Below are 18,623 nucleotides of genomic sequence, written 5' to 3'. Positions count from 1 at the left end.
GGGGAAGTTTCGGAGAGTTGCCCGGCTCTGTGTGGGACCCCGTCGGGCACCCCCAGTTCAGGATCGCCGGAAGGCCACGAAGTCAGGAGCTCCCTCCGATCACATCGATGCTTCCCCGGGCCCCAGGGGGACGACTCCACCACCGGCTCCACGTGGGGGGCTCAGCCAGTCAGTCCCTTCCCGACAGTCCTCCCGTCCCACCCTGGGTGCAGGGGGAGGGAGGAGAGAAGGAGGAAGGCACTCTGGTTTGGGATCCAGCTCTCCACACCCCGGGGCCCGATGCTTCTGTGGCAGGTCCACTCTTACCCCGGCCAGGCCACTGGTCTCCACAGCTGAAGTCGGCGGATGCGCACTGTCTATGTTGCGGCTTCACGTTTTGATGGGAGCCTGGGGAAACCCCTTTCCACCAGTCCGGTTCGCGGCAGGCTCCAGGCCGCTATGGCAATCAGCGGTAGGCCCCACCAGGTTAGGGGTCCGGGGGGGGCAGCCCGAGCCACCAGGCTCTCTTTCCACTTTTTAATTCTCTTTTCTTTTTCCCTCTTCCCCCCCCCACCTGGGGGGGGAATCTCCTTTCTCTTGGATGCGCCGCACCGCTCCTCCCAGCGCGCCGCGCCCGAGCCTCAGCACAGCTCCCGGCGGGCCGGGTCACCCCCTCGGGGGTTTTCACACCCCCAGCTCACCGCGTTTCTCCGGCATGCCACTCGCCTCGATCAGGGCGCCAGGGGCGTGCGGCCGCGGGTGCACATCCTCCCCACAGCTGCTTCGCCGCCTCGCCGCCTCGGATTAATCCAACGGGTCCTCTCCCCAGTGCAGTTCAGCCGCCACGGCCCTCTGCAGCCAGCGCCGCCGGGTAGGGGGCGCAGAGGCGGCCCAGGTCTCCAGGAGCCCCCCTCGCAAGCCGACGCCGCGTCGCTCCCCCAGTCCACGGTGGACCGCGCCCCGGAGCGCGGCGTCCCCGGTCTGAGGCGGCCACGCCAGGGGGCCGGCACCTCAGCGTCAGCTCCGCCGAGGCAGCTCGATTCCGGCAGCCATTTTGATTTCCGGGCCGCGGCGCGTGCACAGGGTTTACTTTCCACCTCCGCTCGCCATGACAGGATCCCCAAAGGTCAGGGAACCCGCTGGGACAGTTAGTACGGCGCCATCAAGTCGGTAGACTGCAGTAACTTCGAGCGGATGACGGAGGGGTCCAGAGCACTCTCAGAGTGCGACCGCCATCTTGACGCCCGAAGCCACGCCCCCGCTAACTTGATTTCTTAATTTGTGTTCATTGGAAAACAAAATTGCTTTAATAATTGTTTTAAGGTGGATAAAAGTGGATATTATCAATGATTATGTTAGTGGTAGTGTGAAACAGATATCATTTTAAATTGTCATTTTATGTTTACCAGATACCACATCGAAAAACGTAATGCATGGTGTACTTGCATGCCGCTACAAAGGCTTCAAATGTACGATGGCTTTTACTGATTCAATGAGGTGATTTCTGTTTCAGATTAATGAATTGGTGGACGCTCGTGATGAAACCATGGCAGCCTGGTTTGAAGCTCACATAGCAAACGTAACCCGTGCATCAAGAGGACATAATAACGGAAAGTCACCTGCAAAGAGTGGGAACAAATGTAAAAGGACTAATGGCAACATAAGCCAGGACTATTCCAGATATAATTTAAACAATTCGGACTCTGCACCTTCCACTTCTCATTCGGATGAGGTGGACAATGATGAGGATACAATTTATCATATCAGATATGACGAGTAAGTGCACAAGCTTATGAGGATGCCTGATTGGTTTGTATGACACAGCAAGCTGCCAAAGAAAGTTATTTTTTGGCTAATTGGGGGGAAAGTTGTTTTTTTCTTCTGAATTACAGTTAAAAAAGAAGCATAGATAAGAGCAGCTGTAATACTGTCTGATGGAATGTGATGAATAGCCTGAAAATGACGGAACACCTATCTACAATTAAGTAACAGGGTCAAAGACGTAGAAGGCTGTCCATTTATGTGTCTGCAAGGTAAACATACCAGACACGCTTTTCAGCATTGCTCTACAAGAGGTATCTGAAACAATCAGGATGCAGTCCAGATCTTACTACTTTGCAAATATAACTGACAAAAAAATACCCAGTTTAAGATGATTGGTGGCCAAAGGCGTTGGGTGATCCCGCTTCCCCTCAAGCCCTGTTCTGTGGCATAAGGTCTTGCAGTGAAATTTGATAATGAGCTCTACTTTCGCCCTCAGATGATTTTGGTGGCAGGCATGTGCTTTTCTCTCCGCAGGTTCCTAATAAAAACACTAACACTGGATTTGCTCCTGAATAAGATCAAGATAACCATAGTCTTAATCCCCACGAGGATTGACTATGCTAATGTTCCCTATTTAGGGATCCCTCAGCAATTGACAAACCGATTACAAATTGTCCAAAACATGTTCACTTGCATAATTTTGAATATACCATCTAGAATGTCCTTAGTGCTTCATCAGAAACAACTTCATTGGCTGCTGATAAAAAAAAGTATTTTTTTTAAGACTTTAGTGTTTCTCCAGAGAGCTGTCTATAATACCGGACCAAAATACTTCAGAAAAAGGCTCATTCATTACAGTCCTTTTAAAGTATTGAGCTCCTCAGGAGGCCACCTTCTCTCAAAACCCCAAGGAACAGATTATCAAAAAGAGGTGGACTCTCTTCTCCTTTTCGACGACCAAGGAATGACATAATCTTCCATGAGCCTTACAGCTTATGGACAAAGAAGACCTTTTTAGAAAGATGTTGAAAATTTGGCTATTCAGTGTTAGTTAAGCTCTCTGCAAACTCCTTGTGCCTGATTCATTTCACATATTTTACAGCTGGGATGCCTTTGGGCAGCTTAGTGCTCTATACATCTGTATTATTATTATGTCTGAAAGAGCATGAAAATAAAGGTAAGACTACGGATACTTTGGAAAAAGGAGTATTCTTAGATTTTATTTTTATTTCCTTACAAGGGTGTCCATCAATATTATTCACAATCTTCAAATTCTTTTATGTGCTCAATTTTATGGCACATAGGGGGTCATTCTAACTTCGGTGGGCGGCGGAGGCCGCCCGCCAAAGTTCCCCCGCCAGAACACCGCAGCGCGGTCAAATGACCGCCGCGGTGATTCTGACTTTCCCGCTGGGCGGGCGGGCGACCGCCAAAAGGCCGCCCGCCCGCCCAGCGGGAAAGCACCAGCAACGAGGAAGCCGGCTCCGAATGGAGCCGGCGGAGTTGCTGGTGTACGACGGGTGCAGTTGCACCCGTCGCGATTTTCAGTGTCTGCCACGCAGACACTGAATATCAATGTGAGGCCCTGTTAGGGGGCCCCTGCAGTGCCCATGCCAGTGGCATGGGCACTGCAGGGGCCCCCTAACAGGGCCTCACATTGATATTCAGTGTCTGCCACGCAGACACTGAATATCAATGTGAGGCCCTGTTAGGGGGCCCCTGCAGTGCCCATGCCAGTGGCATGGGCACTGCAGGGGCCCCCAGGGGCCCCACGACACCCGTTCCCGCCAGCCAGGTTCTGGTGGTGAAAACCGCCAGAACCAGGCTGGCGGGAAGGGGGTCAGAATCCCCATGGCGGCGCTGCTTGCAGCGCCGCCGTGGAGGATTCCCTGGGGCAGCGGGAAGCCGGCGGAAAACCGCCGGCTTCCCTTTTCTGACCGCGGCTTTACCACCGCGGTCAGAATGCCCCCGGAAGCACCGCCAGCCTGTTGGCGATGCTTCCTCCGTCACCTACCCTGGCGGTCTATGACCGCCAGGGTAGGAATGACCCCCATAGTGTATGATAACCACTTGACTGTAAAAAAGCTATTTTTATTTTATTTTTTTAATCAAAAGGTGACCCGAGGCCCAGCAGTAAAAGTACTATATAGCTTAAAGTTTTGTATAAGGAAGCAATACAGAAATGTGATTTCACAAGTAAAACTAGTGTTCTTATAGTTACCGGCTCCTGTTTTCGTATGGGTGTCAAACAGGATCCAGAAGATTTTCCAGCAGTAGCACATCACCCGTGCCTGGTGGCACTGTCTCACATCTTCAGTTGCACCACAGGATACCTTTAGAAAAAACGTCCGTGTTCAATTTATGGTGCCACTGAAGGTGGCGATATTGGCTCTTTTTTCTGCTTTTCTAGCGGCATAGGGCCCGGAGCTTTTGAGTCTTCTCAGATTTTTTCTTCAAGTGTCTTTGAAAGACCCCCTTAAGGACTGTCTGTGGTGTCTTGGCAAGTCTCACATAGCTCCTTCTTCAAGATTGTGTGCTCAAATTACTAGAATTGGGCAAGCAGACCTCCGTTCATTTTCTGCCATTTAATGAGGCCCTGATGAGAAAAATATGAGAAGCCGAGGGCGGGCAACAGTGAGCTTCAGCAGCATCCTCAGCTGCTTCAAAGAACACTTTTCACACTTCTCCACCAGACAACAAATAAAAATCACTGGACACTTTTGATGGGAAAGTCTTTGCATCAGCGAAGCTGACAGCCATTGCAAATTGTCTCCTTGACCTTTGCCCTCACCTTTGTAGTATTTAGTTATGGACTTTATGAGGAACTCCTTTTGTTACCTGATTCAGGATAGGAAAATCAGTCTGTGCTGACTGCATTTTGTACGGGTGATACAGTAGCTCGGTGCATGGGCCCCATGGCTGTGCTGAAGAATCATGCCTGGATGCAATGATAGACAAGCTCAATATTTATATGTGCCCTTTGACGGCCGTTGTCTCTTTGAAGAAAAAGCTGTCATGAACTTGTCAGGCAAAGTGAATGCTAGGCCCATGAATCTAGCCTCCCCGCTTAAACATTTCACCAGCTATCCCGGAAGGTCTAGCTATTTAGTCAACAGGCAAACAGGTTATGCAAGCAGCCCCTGTGAGTCCCTTAGCAGTTTTTTCAACCCTACATGGGTCGAGTTTTGAATAAAAGAAGGCAATTGCAGTCCTCCTCCTTTTCTAAATCCATCATACCTAAAGTGCTCTCAGGAGTTTTTCAGGAGTTTCAGCCTTCCATAGGGGGCATGTAGTGGTGCAAAGGTCGCTGACCTCTACACATAATAAGATCTGGTTACCCTCCCCCTTTATGTAACGAGGCTGCTGCCTGTCACCTCCTATTAATTTTCCCACTTCAGGCACACATTGTGACAAATTAAATATCCCCCATTGTCCAAAACTAGCCATTCAGATTGGGCCACTGGCAAAAAGAGGTTGGCTTTCTAAATCCGGTATAGTCTGGTTTGCAAGAAAGGGGGTGGCTTGCATTCAGTACTGGAATTACGATTCCTCATTATATTCCTCTAAATAAGTTCCAAGTGACAACTCTTTCCCACATCCTCCTGGCCATTCAATGACAAGTCTAAATGGCATTGCTTGGTTTGAAGGGCACATATTTTCACATTCCTTTGAAGAGAATTACAGTCAATATCTAAGATTTATAGTGAATCCGACTATTTCCAGTCCATTTTCACTCCCATGGTTTTCACAAGTGATTGTGGTATCAGTAGCCCTTTTGCATCACCAGGGTGTTCATCTTGACCTTAACTTAGAATTCTGGCTAGTAATTTTTTTCTCCCAGAACGTGATATTAGGACAATAATCACACTTTCTTATGCAATACAAGGTGGTACACGTTTAGAGCGGGTGGATTTCTTGTTCTACCTGGCCTTTAAATACGTAGCATTCTGGTAGCCAACATGGTGAGAGACCTGGCTGTACATTATCTCTAGGTTAGAGAATGTCCCTTACTACTAGGATTAGAACATAAAGACATGTTCTGTGCATTGCCTGATAACTTGGGTTTGTGTAGCACAGAGAGTATGTTAGACATAATCTCTTAGACATGCTTCAACATTACCAAATACAGCATTTTCAGCTACAGTTTACTCTACATCCTGGCAATGGCTTGTTTACTACCAGTAGTCAAATATGCTGTGGATCAAATTATATTTGTACTGTACCTTAGTCACAGATTTCAATTTAGTCTATATATCTTTAGGCCATTCCCACTATTAGATTGGATTATATTGTGACATTTCTATAGCTGTTTCAGACCTCTTGCCCACTCCGAAAGCACTGTCCAAGTGGACAATTAGGTAGTTGCCAATTTTCCAGGGAACGGACGATGAAACATTGTGGGGTGCAATATCATCTGTCAGTGCTGAGTTTTGTGTTGTTTGGTCTTGCCCATAGAGTGTCCTTCAAACTTGTTAGCAGCACCCCTACACATGAAACAATGGCAGGAAAATATGAGGCAGTTTGTTGCAGGCAGCAGGCACAAACCTGTGTCATTTGAGGCTTGGGCCTAGATATACAAAAGTTATGCATTAGGATCTCCTAATTGCGATTTCCCACGAATTGCAATTAAGAAAGCACTGATCCTAATGTAGCGATTCCTACTGGGTTGCAAATAGACCTACCTCATGAATATCAATGGGGTAGGTTGCAATTTGACCAACTAGGAAACGCACCCATCACAGGGATGGTGGCCTGCTTGGGTAAGCAGACCACCATATCTGTGATTTCTTTTAAACAAAGCAATCATGCTTTTTTAATGTAGCTCATGGAATGTGTTTAGAAAGAAAAAAATGAAACTTGGAAGTTTAATTTTTTAACAGTAGGGAGTGGCTCATGGGACCACTGCCTGCTCTTAAAAAATAGTTTACCAACCATTCTCAAAGAAGAGGACCCTTGGGGGGACCACTTCCCAATTGCGAATGGGTTATCACCATTTTTCAAATGGTAGTAAAATGTAAATGTTTTGTGATGACATTTCTGTCGCAAAACATTCGTACATACCATTCCAACTCGGTATTAGGAAGGGATGCCCCTTCCAAATACTGAATCGCAAAACTCAAATAGTGAGTCTGTAAAAAAGTTACTGAATAACTCTTTGGGCTATGTACAACCAAAAAGCATTTTTTGTGGTTGCAAACTGCCCAATATTGCAAATCGGGCCGTTTAGGACTTTACAAAATGCTTCGTACATCTAGCTCCTAGTGTGTTACATTTAGACAGCCCAAGTCTTTGTTGCTAATTTGAATCCAGGTGACATTTTACTGTGTTTCTTTAAGAATGCATGTGCCAAGGCCGGCATGTCTAAACTTGAAATGTGCACCCTCAAAATGAGCTATGTTCTGAGATCCTCTTGCTGCAATAGGATTCTCACCCCTAATTGCACTGTTGATGCACCAGAAAACATTATTATTTACACCCCTAACCTCCAACCCTATAAAATAAAACAAAAGATAGTGGAACCCAAACTGAAGTGTCACTGTTATGCCCAGTAAAATACTGTATAGACTTCACCTATGAAAGATAGGGACTCAAACCCTTGTGGCACTGGTAAGCCATCAGTGAAATAGTATTTTAAGTCCACCCAAGAACTGTAGTACCCGGCAACCTAGTGGCTCTGCTGAGCCATCAATAAATACATTTCTGCATCGTAGGATCTTCATTGATAGTCAAAGGTTGAATAATTTCACTGCAACCTGCGCGGACCCCAGAACACCTTTAATATAGTTAAACTTCAAGGAAAATGTGGTTGAAGAATGTTTATCACTCAAAATAATTTTCCATACAGTCTCATTGTAGTCTATCAGAGGTGTATGCTCCTTCTGAATTCTGTAGAAAAATAGTTGAAGCTAGTACGTAACCTCTGAATATTTGTCATGGAAAAGGCTACTGTAATACCAATAGCACGAGGAGAAAATGCATCCTGATAGGCTAACACTGACAGAGATTAAAAAGAAGCCTATACCTTTAAGAACCGCAGAAGCACCCCATCCCACAATGCACTGTAGTGGCAGTTTGCCTGTGAGACTCCGTTATTTTTTCAAGCTCCTCTAGGCAGGATCTCTGAACACCTTATTTGAATCTTAAGCACTTGCAAAAGCATTGTACTTGACAATTTAACATCCCCCTCTGTCACATAAATTTGTCTTTTTCTATTGCTGACAAGATATTTCAATCAGAATACCTTCTCTTTATACAACCTGCCCGTCAAGTAGAAGAAACAAGGCAAGCTCTAATGCTCATAAAGTCTATCTCGTTTCTCCTTCACAATCATACTAAACAAAACTATGTGATATTTGTCAGAAAATGTCAAAGAGGGCAGTCAAAAGACCGTGAGGGCATTAGACTGCGAGGTTTGGTGCAAGACATGGAAGCAGAAAAAAGGGAGAAAGAGGAGAAAATGACTAGACGGATCACCATCTCATCTTTTTGCTAAAAAGCATTGAAAATCTGGTATTGACTCCCACAAGAGAAGATCTATAGATAAAAAAATCTCCTCCCCGACATCAGCTTTGAAGCAACTCTGTCATTGGCACCGTTCACCGATATCAAGAACGGCGCAACATTTGGCACCAACTTGTTCACCGACTAAGGAAGGGTTGGCGTTGATGCAGCATCATCACTGCCCAGTTTGCAAGTCGACAGCAAGATTGCAATCACCCCTGTTGATGTTGAAGACTATGAAAGCGCCAACTTCACCGCTGTCACACTCTCGTTCTGCGTCAAAGACATAGTGATCCACGTTGAGATCTCACCTTTCAGCATCAAAATTGTATCATTTGATGTCGACATCGAAGACACACCATTCAGTGTCCAAAACACATCTTTCTCCTTCGAAGACTCCGGTTCCAGCAAAGAAGACTTTGCACAATGTCAGTCACACCTGTTTTGAGGTCGAGAGTACATTAGATCACTCTGTCCTGTTCCTCAGGATGGTCTATGTCTCCCTTTGTGCATTCGTCTGCATCTCAGCAGTCGGAGGCTTCATTGGTTCATTTAGATACCTCACTTCATCCTATAAGGCCCATAATACCTGTGGACGACCCTTTACAGGTTCCTTACACTCTTTGAATCTAGTTCCAGTTGAAAGGTTTTCTAAAGCTATGTCCACGTTACGCATTAGCCAAAGGAAACCTCGGTCTCCATCACCTCCAAGAACGCCTTCTGACAGAGGATTTATGACCCCCTCACGCTCACGCTCCAGATCAAGGTCAAGATCGCCTCATTCCAGCTCAACACATTTGCCCTATACTCTGACCTTTCTGTCTCGTTCCACTTCTAGGATATCACCACTGGACAATATTCTTATATTTCAAGATATATTAGTAAGAGGTGCTGTGAAACTGAACATTAATGTGGATACACCTCAACCAACAGTATCTGTGATCATTGAAACTTTGCAGCCAAGAACAATTCCAAGACCTCTTCTTCCTAGTCTCCTAGACATGGTAGAGGAAAAGTTCCTTACTGTGGATATACTAAAGTGTGCCACACCATGACTTCCCAAAATGTACAGGCTTGTGCAACAGAATCCGGCGATGAGGCATAGAGATGCTTCTGCACCTGAATCCACAGCTCCATCGGATAGGGAGAGCAAGCGAATGGTTGCCATTGGAAAAAATATCTGTGGGACAGCCTCCACTCACTTAAGAAATGCCAGTGCTGCTACCCTGCCTAGCCAGATATCACTGATAAATCTGGGATGGAATGAAGTCCTTTATGTCTGATTTACCAACTCACAGACATCAAGATTTTATGGAAATGGTTAACGAGGGCTCACTAATTTCCAACCAATCTACTAGTGTAGCAGTGGATTTTGTCAAACTCTCGACTACCTCATTCTGTCATGGCATTTCCTTGTGACAAACCTAAAACCTGATGCCCAGTTGAAAATAGCCAATTTACCTTTTTCAGGTTCCCCTTTATTTGGACAGCATACTGAGGAGGAAGTTGTTGGGCTGCAGAATGAGGTGGAAACACTAAAGGCTGTAGACCTTGAAAAACAGAGAGCAATCTACAGACAGCAGTATAAATCTAGATATAGGCAATACTACTCTCAGGGGGTTCAAACCCTAGATGTCCTTATCAATATTCACAACAGCAGAAACAATCTCAAAGGATATTTCAAAGACAATTCCAAAAGAGGAGGTCAGCTCCAACAAAACCTTCACAGTACAAAGGCAAAACCTTGTGACACAACAAGCAATGAAAATCAGACACACCCTCCACAGTTTACCACTCCTGTGTGGGAGCAGTGAAATTCTTCCTGAAAGTGTGGAAAGCCATGACCTCGGACAGATGGGTTTTAAACATAATACAAAATGGATATGTTCTCAGGTTCAAGCACACTCTTCCAACTGCTTATCCACTGTCTGTCTCATCGTCTTGTCTAAGCAACCTACAACAAGAGTAATTTGTTAGACTGCAGAAACGAGCAATAGAGAAGGTTCCCTCAGATAGATTTAAGGTACTGTCTAGTCCAGCGCCTAATTTGTAAATAAAAATGTGCTGGTGCCTAGAGCCCTCCTCTGAAACATACAGCTCCTGCAATTCAATGTGTAAGCAAAGAATACTGAGGCAGTGTCATCCTGAAGCCATCTCGGACCTCTTTAATCCATTTACAGCCACTCCCTGCCCTTTCAGCCCACTCTTGCAGCTTTCTGGTTTCTCTATGTGTGACGCTTTTTCGTTTTTCTCTTCCTCTGTTTTTTCCATATGTGTATTTTGCTTTCAGTAAATGCTTGAGGCAGAAAAATAAGTGCTTGCCCTCCAAAATAAGTACTGATGTCCCACACCTGAAACCATCGGCTCAAATTAAGCACTGATCTAGTCCAAAAGAAAAGTTTTTTAAGCGGTTTTGGACAATTCTAGATCTCAGATTCCTCAACAAATATATCACAAAATAAAGATTCAGGATGATATCCTTCCACCAAATATACCCCCACATAAGAAAAGATGACTGGCTAAGCACAATAGACCTACAAGGTGCATATTTCCTTATTCTAGTTTCTCATCATCCTAGGCGATTTTTATTCAGAAACTACCATTACCAATACACAGTGCTTCCTTTTGCCCTAAAATCAGCACCCTGAACCTTCTCCAAATGCATGGCAGTGATAGCAGCACATTTAAGAAAGAGAGGAAGTTTTCTGTATCCATACCTAGACGACTGGCTCATAACGTTTCTCTATGGAAAGCAAAAAAATACTTCACCATCACAACAAATCTATTGGCCAAACTAGGTTTACAAATCAACTTTGAGAAATCAAATTTCCACACCAGTTCAGTCCCTCATGTTTGTATGGGCAAAAATAGATACACAAAAGGAAAAAGTGTTTCCAGCGGAGGAGAGAGTGTCAACAATTCAAATGAAATGTGCACACTTAATGCAGCAAATCAAACCAACCGTCTGTTGAAAAGCATCTCTTCTTGGGTCCATGGCATCCTGCATATTCATAGTTCCAAACGCATGATTCTTCATGAGACCACTGCAGTTTTTTCTAGAGGATCAATGATCGCAGAATACTGGTTGTTGTGAAGATCAGATTTATCTGACACACAGTGCATGTCAATCTCTCACCTGGTGGACCATATCTCATAATCTACTAGCAAAATTACCTTTTCTGAAGGAAACACCCGAACAAACTTTAATCACAGACGCCTCATTTTGAGAATGGGATGCACATATGAACCACCTCAAAAAATTCAAGAGCGTTTGTCTCAAAAGGAGTAGCCTTATAACATAAATTTATTAGAGCTAAAACACTGTACTTTTACATTTCAAGTCTCTTCTTCCATCTCTCACTTCCAAAGATGTAATGATTCAAATGGACAATGCCACTACAGTATACTATAGCAACAGTCAGGTGAAACAAAATCAAGACAACTGTCACTCCAAGCTTTAGCAATGTGGCATTGGGCACTAGTGAGAGGGTTATCACTCACAGCCTTCCACATTCCAGGAATCTTAAATGTAGAATCAGACTTCCTCAGTTGGTTTCATGAGGAAAACAAGTGGATTCTCAAAGAAGGGGTAGCAAATGACATCTTCAAAGAATGGGGTACACCAACATTAGATTTATTCGCCACAGCAGAAAACAAAAATGGCTAAGACTTTGCGTCCAGGGTAGCAGAACCATGATCTCTGGGCAATGTCATTTTGATAAACTGGTAAACTACATGTGTCTGTGCTTCTCTACAGATTCCACTAATACCACATGTAATCCAGAAATTAAGGAAATTAAGCCTCAAAATTATTCTGATTGCACCGGGCTGGCAGAGGCAGTTGTGGTAAACAGATGTTCTCCAACTATTCATAACACGTCACAGACGCTTTCTACTCAGACCGGATCTTCTATCCAGGCTTCAGGTCCAGATTTTAATCCAGCAATCCAATCATTTAATTTGGCAGCATGGTTCCTGAAATCACACAGCACGGCTATCTAATTCTACGTGAACATCCTTAAAGAAACAAAGCAGCCATCAACACGCTCATGCTGTGCCCTGAAATGGAGACTTTTTTGTATGTGGTGTCAGAACAATGGCCATGATTCTATTAATGTACAAGAGAATGTCATCCTCCTATGCTTACTTCACTTGGCCAGGTCAGGTCTGCAATTTTCTTCCATTAAAGTCCACTTATCAGCAATTACTGCATGCAGAAAATCTTGCAACCAACTTTCTTCAAGATTCCTGTGGTTAAAGATATTTTAGAAGGCCTTAAAAAAGGTTTTTCCTCCAGTTAGGAGCCCATCTCTTGCTTAGTAATTAAACTAGGTACTATCAAAGTTAGTGGGCCCTCCATTTGAACCCATCCATAAATCAACATTACAACATTTGTCATGAAAAACTGCCTTTTAATAGCCATTACCTCTGCACGTAGGGTTAGTGAGCTACAGGGAATGTCATCTTTGGAACCATTAGCAGTGTTTTCATCATGATATTGAAGTTCTGCGTACACATCATTCATTTTTATCTACAGTGGGCTCAGATTTTCATATTAACCAATCAGTCACACTTCCTACATTTTTGCTAACCCTACTACAGCAGTGGAAAGAACTCTCCATTATTTGGATGTTAAAAGAGTGCTGTGTTTTTATTTAGACAAATCAAAAGGTATAAGAAAGGTGAATCATCTTATAAACTGTGGAACTTTAAAACAAGGCTTGGCTGCTTCGAATCAGTCTATAGCAAGGTGGATTGTTTCTTGAATTTCTCTGAGCTATTAGATTGCTAATAAATATTTACCAGGCAAACCTAAGGCTCAATCTACAAGAGTGAAAGCAGGAGCAACAGCTTGGATCAAACAAGTTCCAATGCAGAAGGAAAAGTTACATACCTGTAGTTTTAGTTCTACGTCGTGGGTATCTTCATTGAAGTCATAAACGACCCTTCCTCCTCCCCAGCTGTCACAGCATATGAGTTTCTAGTTCACTTAAAATAGAGGTGACTCTCACAGGCAAATTGCCACTACAGTGCATTCTGGGATGGGGTGCTTATAAGGTTTTTAAAGGTAGAGGCTTCTTTTTAATCCCTGTCATGTTTTTTCTCCCCATGCTTTTGGTAAAAAGGTAGCCTTTTCCATGACATTGTTGTACATTGAAAGGCTATGTAATAGATTCACCTATTTTTCTAAAGAATCCAGAAGGAAAATACATCTCTGACAGACTAAACTGAACATTTTTCAAATACATTTTCTTCAAAGTTTAAGTATATTAAAAAATGTGTTCCAGGGTCCGTGCAGGCTATAGGGAAATTATTCAACATTCATGTCTTTGAAGATCCTAACATGCATAACTAGAAATACAGATATGTAACTTTTCCATATTGAGTGACTGTACATGCATACAACACTGTAATCCTGTTTAATTGCATGCACTCATTTGGAGTTGGCTGTGGATACCTATGGGAGAAAAGGTGTTATCTTAAAGGAAAAGGAGAGTTTGCAGGGGAGATAACTGGTGAAAAGGAAAAGTTCCTTGTATGGTGACAGATGTGCATCTTTGCCCTGAGTGCCACAGCTGCAACAATATCTGGATCCCTTGTGCTGATTTTTGGTCCTGAGTGAACACAGATCAAGTGTGTGCACCATGACGTAGCTCTGTCTCACAGATGGTGGTCATGCTTAGACTGAGAAGGGACGAAATCAAGGAACTAATGAAGAGGCTCCCAGAGGAGGATAAAAAGCGAGCCAAAGCGATTATCCAAGAGGAGAAGAATATCGCCAGCATTTGCCTAAAATGAGCACTGGGTGCAACAGGTACAGCCAGTAGACAAATGTGTACAGGCACAACCTTAAGGAGACATGCTTGGTTCAGGGTCTCAGGCTTCAAACAAGAAGTCCAAGAATCTGTCATCAATAAGCTATTCACTGGGGATGCACTATTTGGCCAAGCAGCAGATGAGTCCTTAGAACAAATAAAAACTGACAATGCGATTGTAAAAGCAATTGGTGCCGTACAGTACAGCGGTATATTCAGAATGGGAGGAAATCCACCCTGAAGGCTCACAGGAAAGGGATCCTTCTCAACAGGGCAGCAACAGCAACAACCAATCCACAGCTGTCCACATCAGGTTACCCGGCAAACCACTGACTAACAGTGGCCTGCGAGACAGGCCTTTCATGGTAGAGTGGGAGGGGTAAAGGACAGACCTCCAGAAGTGGAGGAGGAAGTACCAAGTGACTTTGGAACAGACTCGGGCCCCCACAGAACACCAGTGGGAGGCAGAATAGTGCATTACCCCCAAGAGTGGACAAAACTCACTACGGACTATTGGGTTTTCAACGTGGTATGCCATGGCTACTGTAAAGAACTACAAAGACTTCACCACCAAATCCACTAAAAAATAAAAATTATCAAGAGGTGGAACTTGCACAGTTAAGGGAAGAAGTAAAAGAGCTTTTGCAAAAATAAGCGATAGAAAGAGTGCCAAACAAGGGAGTTGAACAAGCAAAATTATTCACCTTATTTGCTGGTGCAAAAACAAGACCTCACACTAAAACCAATCTTGGACCTCGGGTTCATAAACAAATTAATTTGCACACAACACTTCAAAATTACAACACTGCAAGAGGTAATCCCACTCCTGCAAAATGGAGGCTAAATGGCAACCACAGACTTAAAGGACTCCTACTTACACATACCAAGCACACAAAAAATATCTCAGATTCGTGCTCAAGAAAGTTTATTATCAATTCAAGGTCTTGTTTTTAGCATAAAGTCTGCACCAAGGGTTTTTACAAAATGCCTGGCAACAATCACAGCATTCCTAAGAAGAAAGGGGATACACATCTACTCATACCTGGAAGACTGGCTGGTGAAGGCAAAAACAAAACAGAAATGTCAAATGGACATTCAAAAAGTTATCAAAACCCTACAGAACCTAGGGTACTCAATAAACTACAAGACGTTCTCCCCACAACCGAAATAGGGAAAAAATATTCCTAGGGGCAAGACTGGATTCAAAGATAGTACAAGCATATCCAACTCAGAAGTGAGTAGAGGCAGTTATGAAACAAACTCGCCTGTACCAGAAGCGGCAGTCTCTGACAGTGAGGACAGTCATGAAGCTGATGGGCATGACGGCATCATGCATCCCTTTCATAAATCATGTAAGACTACACATGCTCCCATTCCAGGAATAGTTATGCAACAATTCATCACAAGCCACTAGAAGTTGGGAAGATCTAGTGGTTGTAACAGCAAAGGTACAGAAGGAAGTACAATGTTGGACATCAGATAACATAACCCTGAGGAGACCTTTCAAAACAATAACTCCATCAGTGACCATTACAACATGCACGCCCCACAAGGGATGGGGAGCACACACGGGCAACCTGAAGATTTGGGGTCAGTGGAACAACACAGACGCAATAACATACATCAGCTTCCTCGAAATGAAGACAGTGCTACTAGCCCTAAAGGCCTTTCAGGCAGTGAAAACCGTACTGATTCAAACAGACAATACATCAATATTTACTTGAACAAACAGGGAGGTGAGGCACCAAGCCACTCACCTTAAGCAAACTAGCCCAAGAGATATGGCAATGGGCTATACTACGGAAGATCTACTTGGAGGCAATTCACCTACGGGGGAAGGACAACTCAGAGATCGACAGACTGAGAAGACAGGACAGCAGCTGACATAACTGGGAAATAAAACAAAAAAAACTATAAGGAATCTTCAGGTACTGGGGCACATCAACAATCGATCTGTTTGCAACAGCAGAGAACAAGAAATGCCAACTCTTCATCTCCAGGTTTCAACTCCACCAATCAGAAGGGAATGCCTTGGGCATGAGGTGGGTAATGGGAATATGTGCCTGGTGAATGCCAAGATTCAGATTTGTGATGGAGTGGAAAGTGCCTGCCAACCAGACTGAATTGAGTGACATTATAGGACTCACTGGATATTACAGACATTCTCGGAAAACTATGGCAGTATATTTGAACTCCAAGAACCAGCCCAGAAAGGTGATCTGGCTGTGCAGTAACAAAGGCATTTAAGGAGCTGAAGAAGGCACTATGCAATGCACCTGTACTGAGCGCACCTGGCTGTAGTCAGCCTTCAATTGTACAGACGGATGACTCCGACAAGGAACTTGGAGTTGTGCTAGCTCAACTGGATACCATAGGTATGGAGAGAATGGAGCCTTTATAAGGGGAAGGTTACTATTCACAGAACATAACTGGGCGGCTGTTGAGAAAAAGTGCTTTGCCTTGGTGTGGAGTAAGCCAGACCTCAGCAGTGTACATTTTCAGGGCAAAAAAAACTTTTTGTAAAAGCGAGCCAGCATAGTTGAAAACTTTATTCCATTTGCACACCTGTCCACTTGAAGCAAAAGTCTTCTATCCAAGCAAGAATATTATTTCCCTCTCCACATTACGAAAAATAATGAATTTAATCCTGGCTAACATGAAACCCATGGTAGTAGAAGCAATAGTTAACTCCAGACCAGACTAAAGCAGTAGCCCAGACTGAGGAATGCAAAAAAAAAAAAAAAAGCAAGCAATGGCAAAGCCAGTAGGTCCTGCCTATACTAGAGCTGTTGGCTTAGGCAATGTGTTTTGCCATGTTGTACACCTGTGTGGCTGCTGTCCAACATGGCTAAAAGTTAGTGGCATGGAGTGTCAGAGTAGAGTGGGGCAGGGCAGTAGAGTGGATTTGTTGGTGTCTCATAGAGTAGGGAGAGAGGAGTAGAGTGTTGTAGAGTTGGGTAGATGGGAGTAGAGTCCAGTGGATAAGTGACAAAGAGTCATGGAGTGGGGTGGAATAGGGTTGAGTAGATTGGAGTGGATTGAGGTAGCGGGTGGATTGGTTTAGAGTAGAGAAGGGTGGCATGGATTGGATTAGGGTGGATTGAAATGGGGTGAGGTAATTTGGATTGGTGTGGACTTGAGTGGGGTGTATTAGATAGGATTGTGGTGGGTGGTTTGGTGTGGAGTGATAGTGATGGGAGCGATTGGAATGGGGTGGATTGGATTGGAGTGGGATAGATTGGATTGGAATGGAGTGGATTTGATTGGAGTGGGGTGGATTGGATAGATTTGATTGGAGTGTGGTGGACTGATCTGTGCTGGGATGGGGGTGGTGTGGACTGGGATAGAGTGGGGTGGATTGGACTAGAGTGTGGTGGGGTGGATTGGAGTGGTGTGGATTGGATTGGAGTGGCATGGATTAAAATAGGGTGGAGTGAACTGGATTGGGATGTGGTTAACTGCAGTGGCATGTATTGGATTGCGGTGGGGTGGATTGGTTTGGAGGGGGTGTTGGATTTTATTAGAGTGAATTGGATTGTAGTGTATTGGAGTGGGGTGGATTGGATAGAGGTGGGGTGTGTTGGAGTGGGGTGGACTGAACTGGGATGGGGTGAATTGAGGTGGGGTGGATTAGATTGGAGTGGGTTGGATTGGGGGTGGGTGGATAAATTTAATTGATGTGCAGCAGACTGAACTGGAATGGGGTGGGCGGATTGGATTGGGGTGGAGTGCAGTGGATAGAAATGGGGTGAGGTGGACTGGAGGTGGGGTGGATTGGAGTGAGGTGGGGTGGATTGAATTGAGGTGGGGTGAATTTGATTAGAGTGGGGTGGACTGAAGTGGGGTGGATCGTTTGGGATGGATCAGATTGGGGTAGATTAGATTGGAGTAGATCATATAGATGTGGGGTGGATTGTGTTGAGTGTGGTGGACTATTGTGGGTGGGTGGATTGGATTGAGTGTGGTAGATTCGATTGGGTGGGGGTGGATTGGGGTGGGAGTGGGTGAATTTGAGTGGAGTGGATTGGTCTGGAGGGGATTGGGGTAGGTTGGATTGGAGTGGTGTGGATTGGTGTGGGGTGGATTGGATTGATGTGGGCTGGATTAATTGGAGAGGGTGGATGGCTTGGAGTGGGATAGATTGAGGTGGTTTGGAATGGGTGGATTGGACTAGTGTAGAGTGGATTAATGTAGACTGGATTTGGGTGGATTAAAGTGCATAGTTCTGGAGTGGGATGATTGGGTTGGTGTGGGTGGAATGGATTGGAGTTAGATGGATTCGGTTTGGACTTGATTGGAGCGCGGTGCATTGGAGTGGGTGGTGTTAGATTGGATTGAAATGGTATGGGTTGTATTGGAGTAGGGTGGATTGGAGTGGGGTGGGTGGGTGGATGGATTGGATTGGTGTGCAGTGGACTGAACTGGGATGGGGTAGGTGGAGTGGAGTGGATTGAAATAGGGTGGGGTGGATCAGGGTGGGGTGGATTGGAGTGAGGTGGGGTGGGGTGAATTAGATTAGAATGGGATGGGGTGGACTGGAGTGGACTGGTTTGGAGAGGATCA

General features: G+C 44.7%; 1 protein-coding gene across 1 annotated transcript in view; it reads left to right on the top strand.

Moving 5' to 3' along the window:
• The window catches only part of UHRF2 (ubiquitin like with PHD and ring finger domains 2), a 690,531-nt gene that overhangs the window by 163,983 nt on the left and 507,925 nt on the right, over positions 1 to 18,623 (top strand). Inside the window, exon 3 of the mRNA XM_069230126.1 lies at positions 1,493 to 1,755. Coding sequence (XP_069086227.1) covers positions 1,493 to 1,755 — 263 coding nt within the window. The remainder of the gene's footprint in view (positions 1 to 1,492; positions 1,756 to 18,623) is intronic.

Source organism: Pleurodeles waltl, chromosome 1_1, assembly GCF_031143425.1.
Source record: "Pleurodeles waltl isolate 20211129_DDA chromosome 1_1, aPleWal1.hap1.20221129, whole genome shotgun sequence".
Taxonomy (NCBI): Eukaryota; Metazoa; Chordata; class Amphibia; order Caudata; family Salamandridae; genus Pleurodeles; species Pleurodeles waltl.
This window is presented reverse-complemented; position numbering and strand designations above follow the sequence as displayed.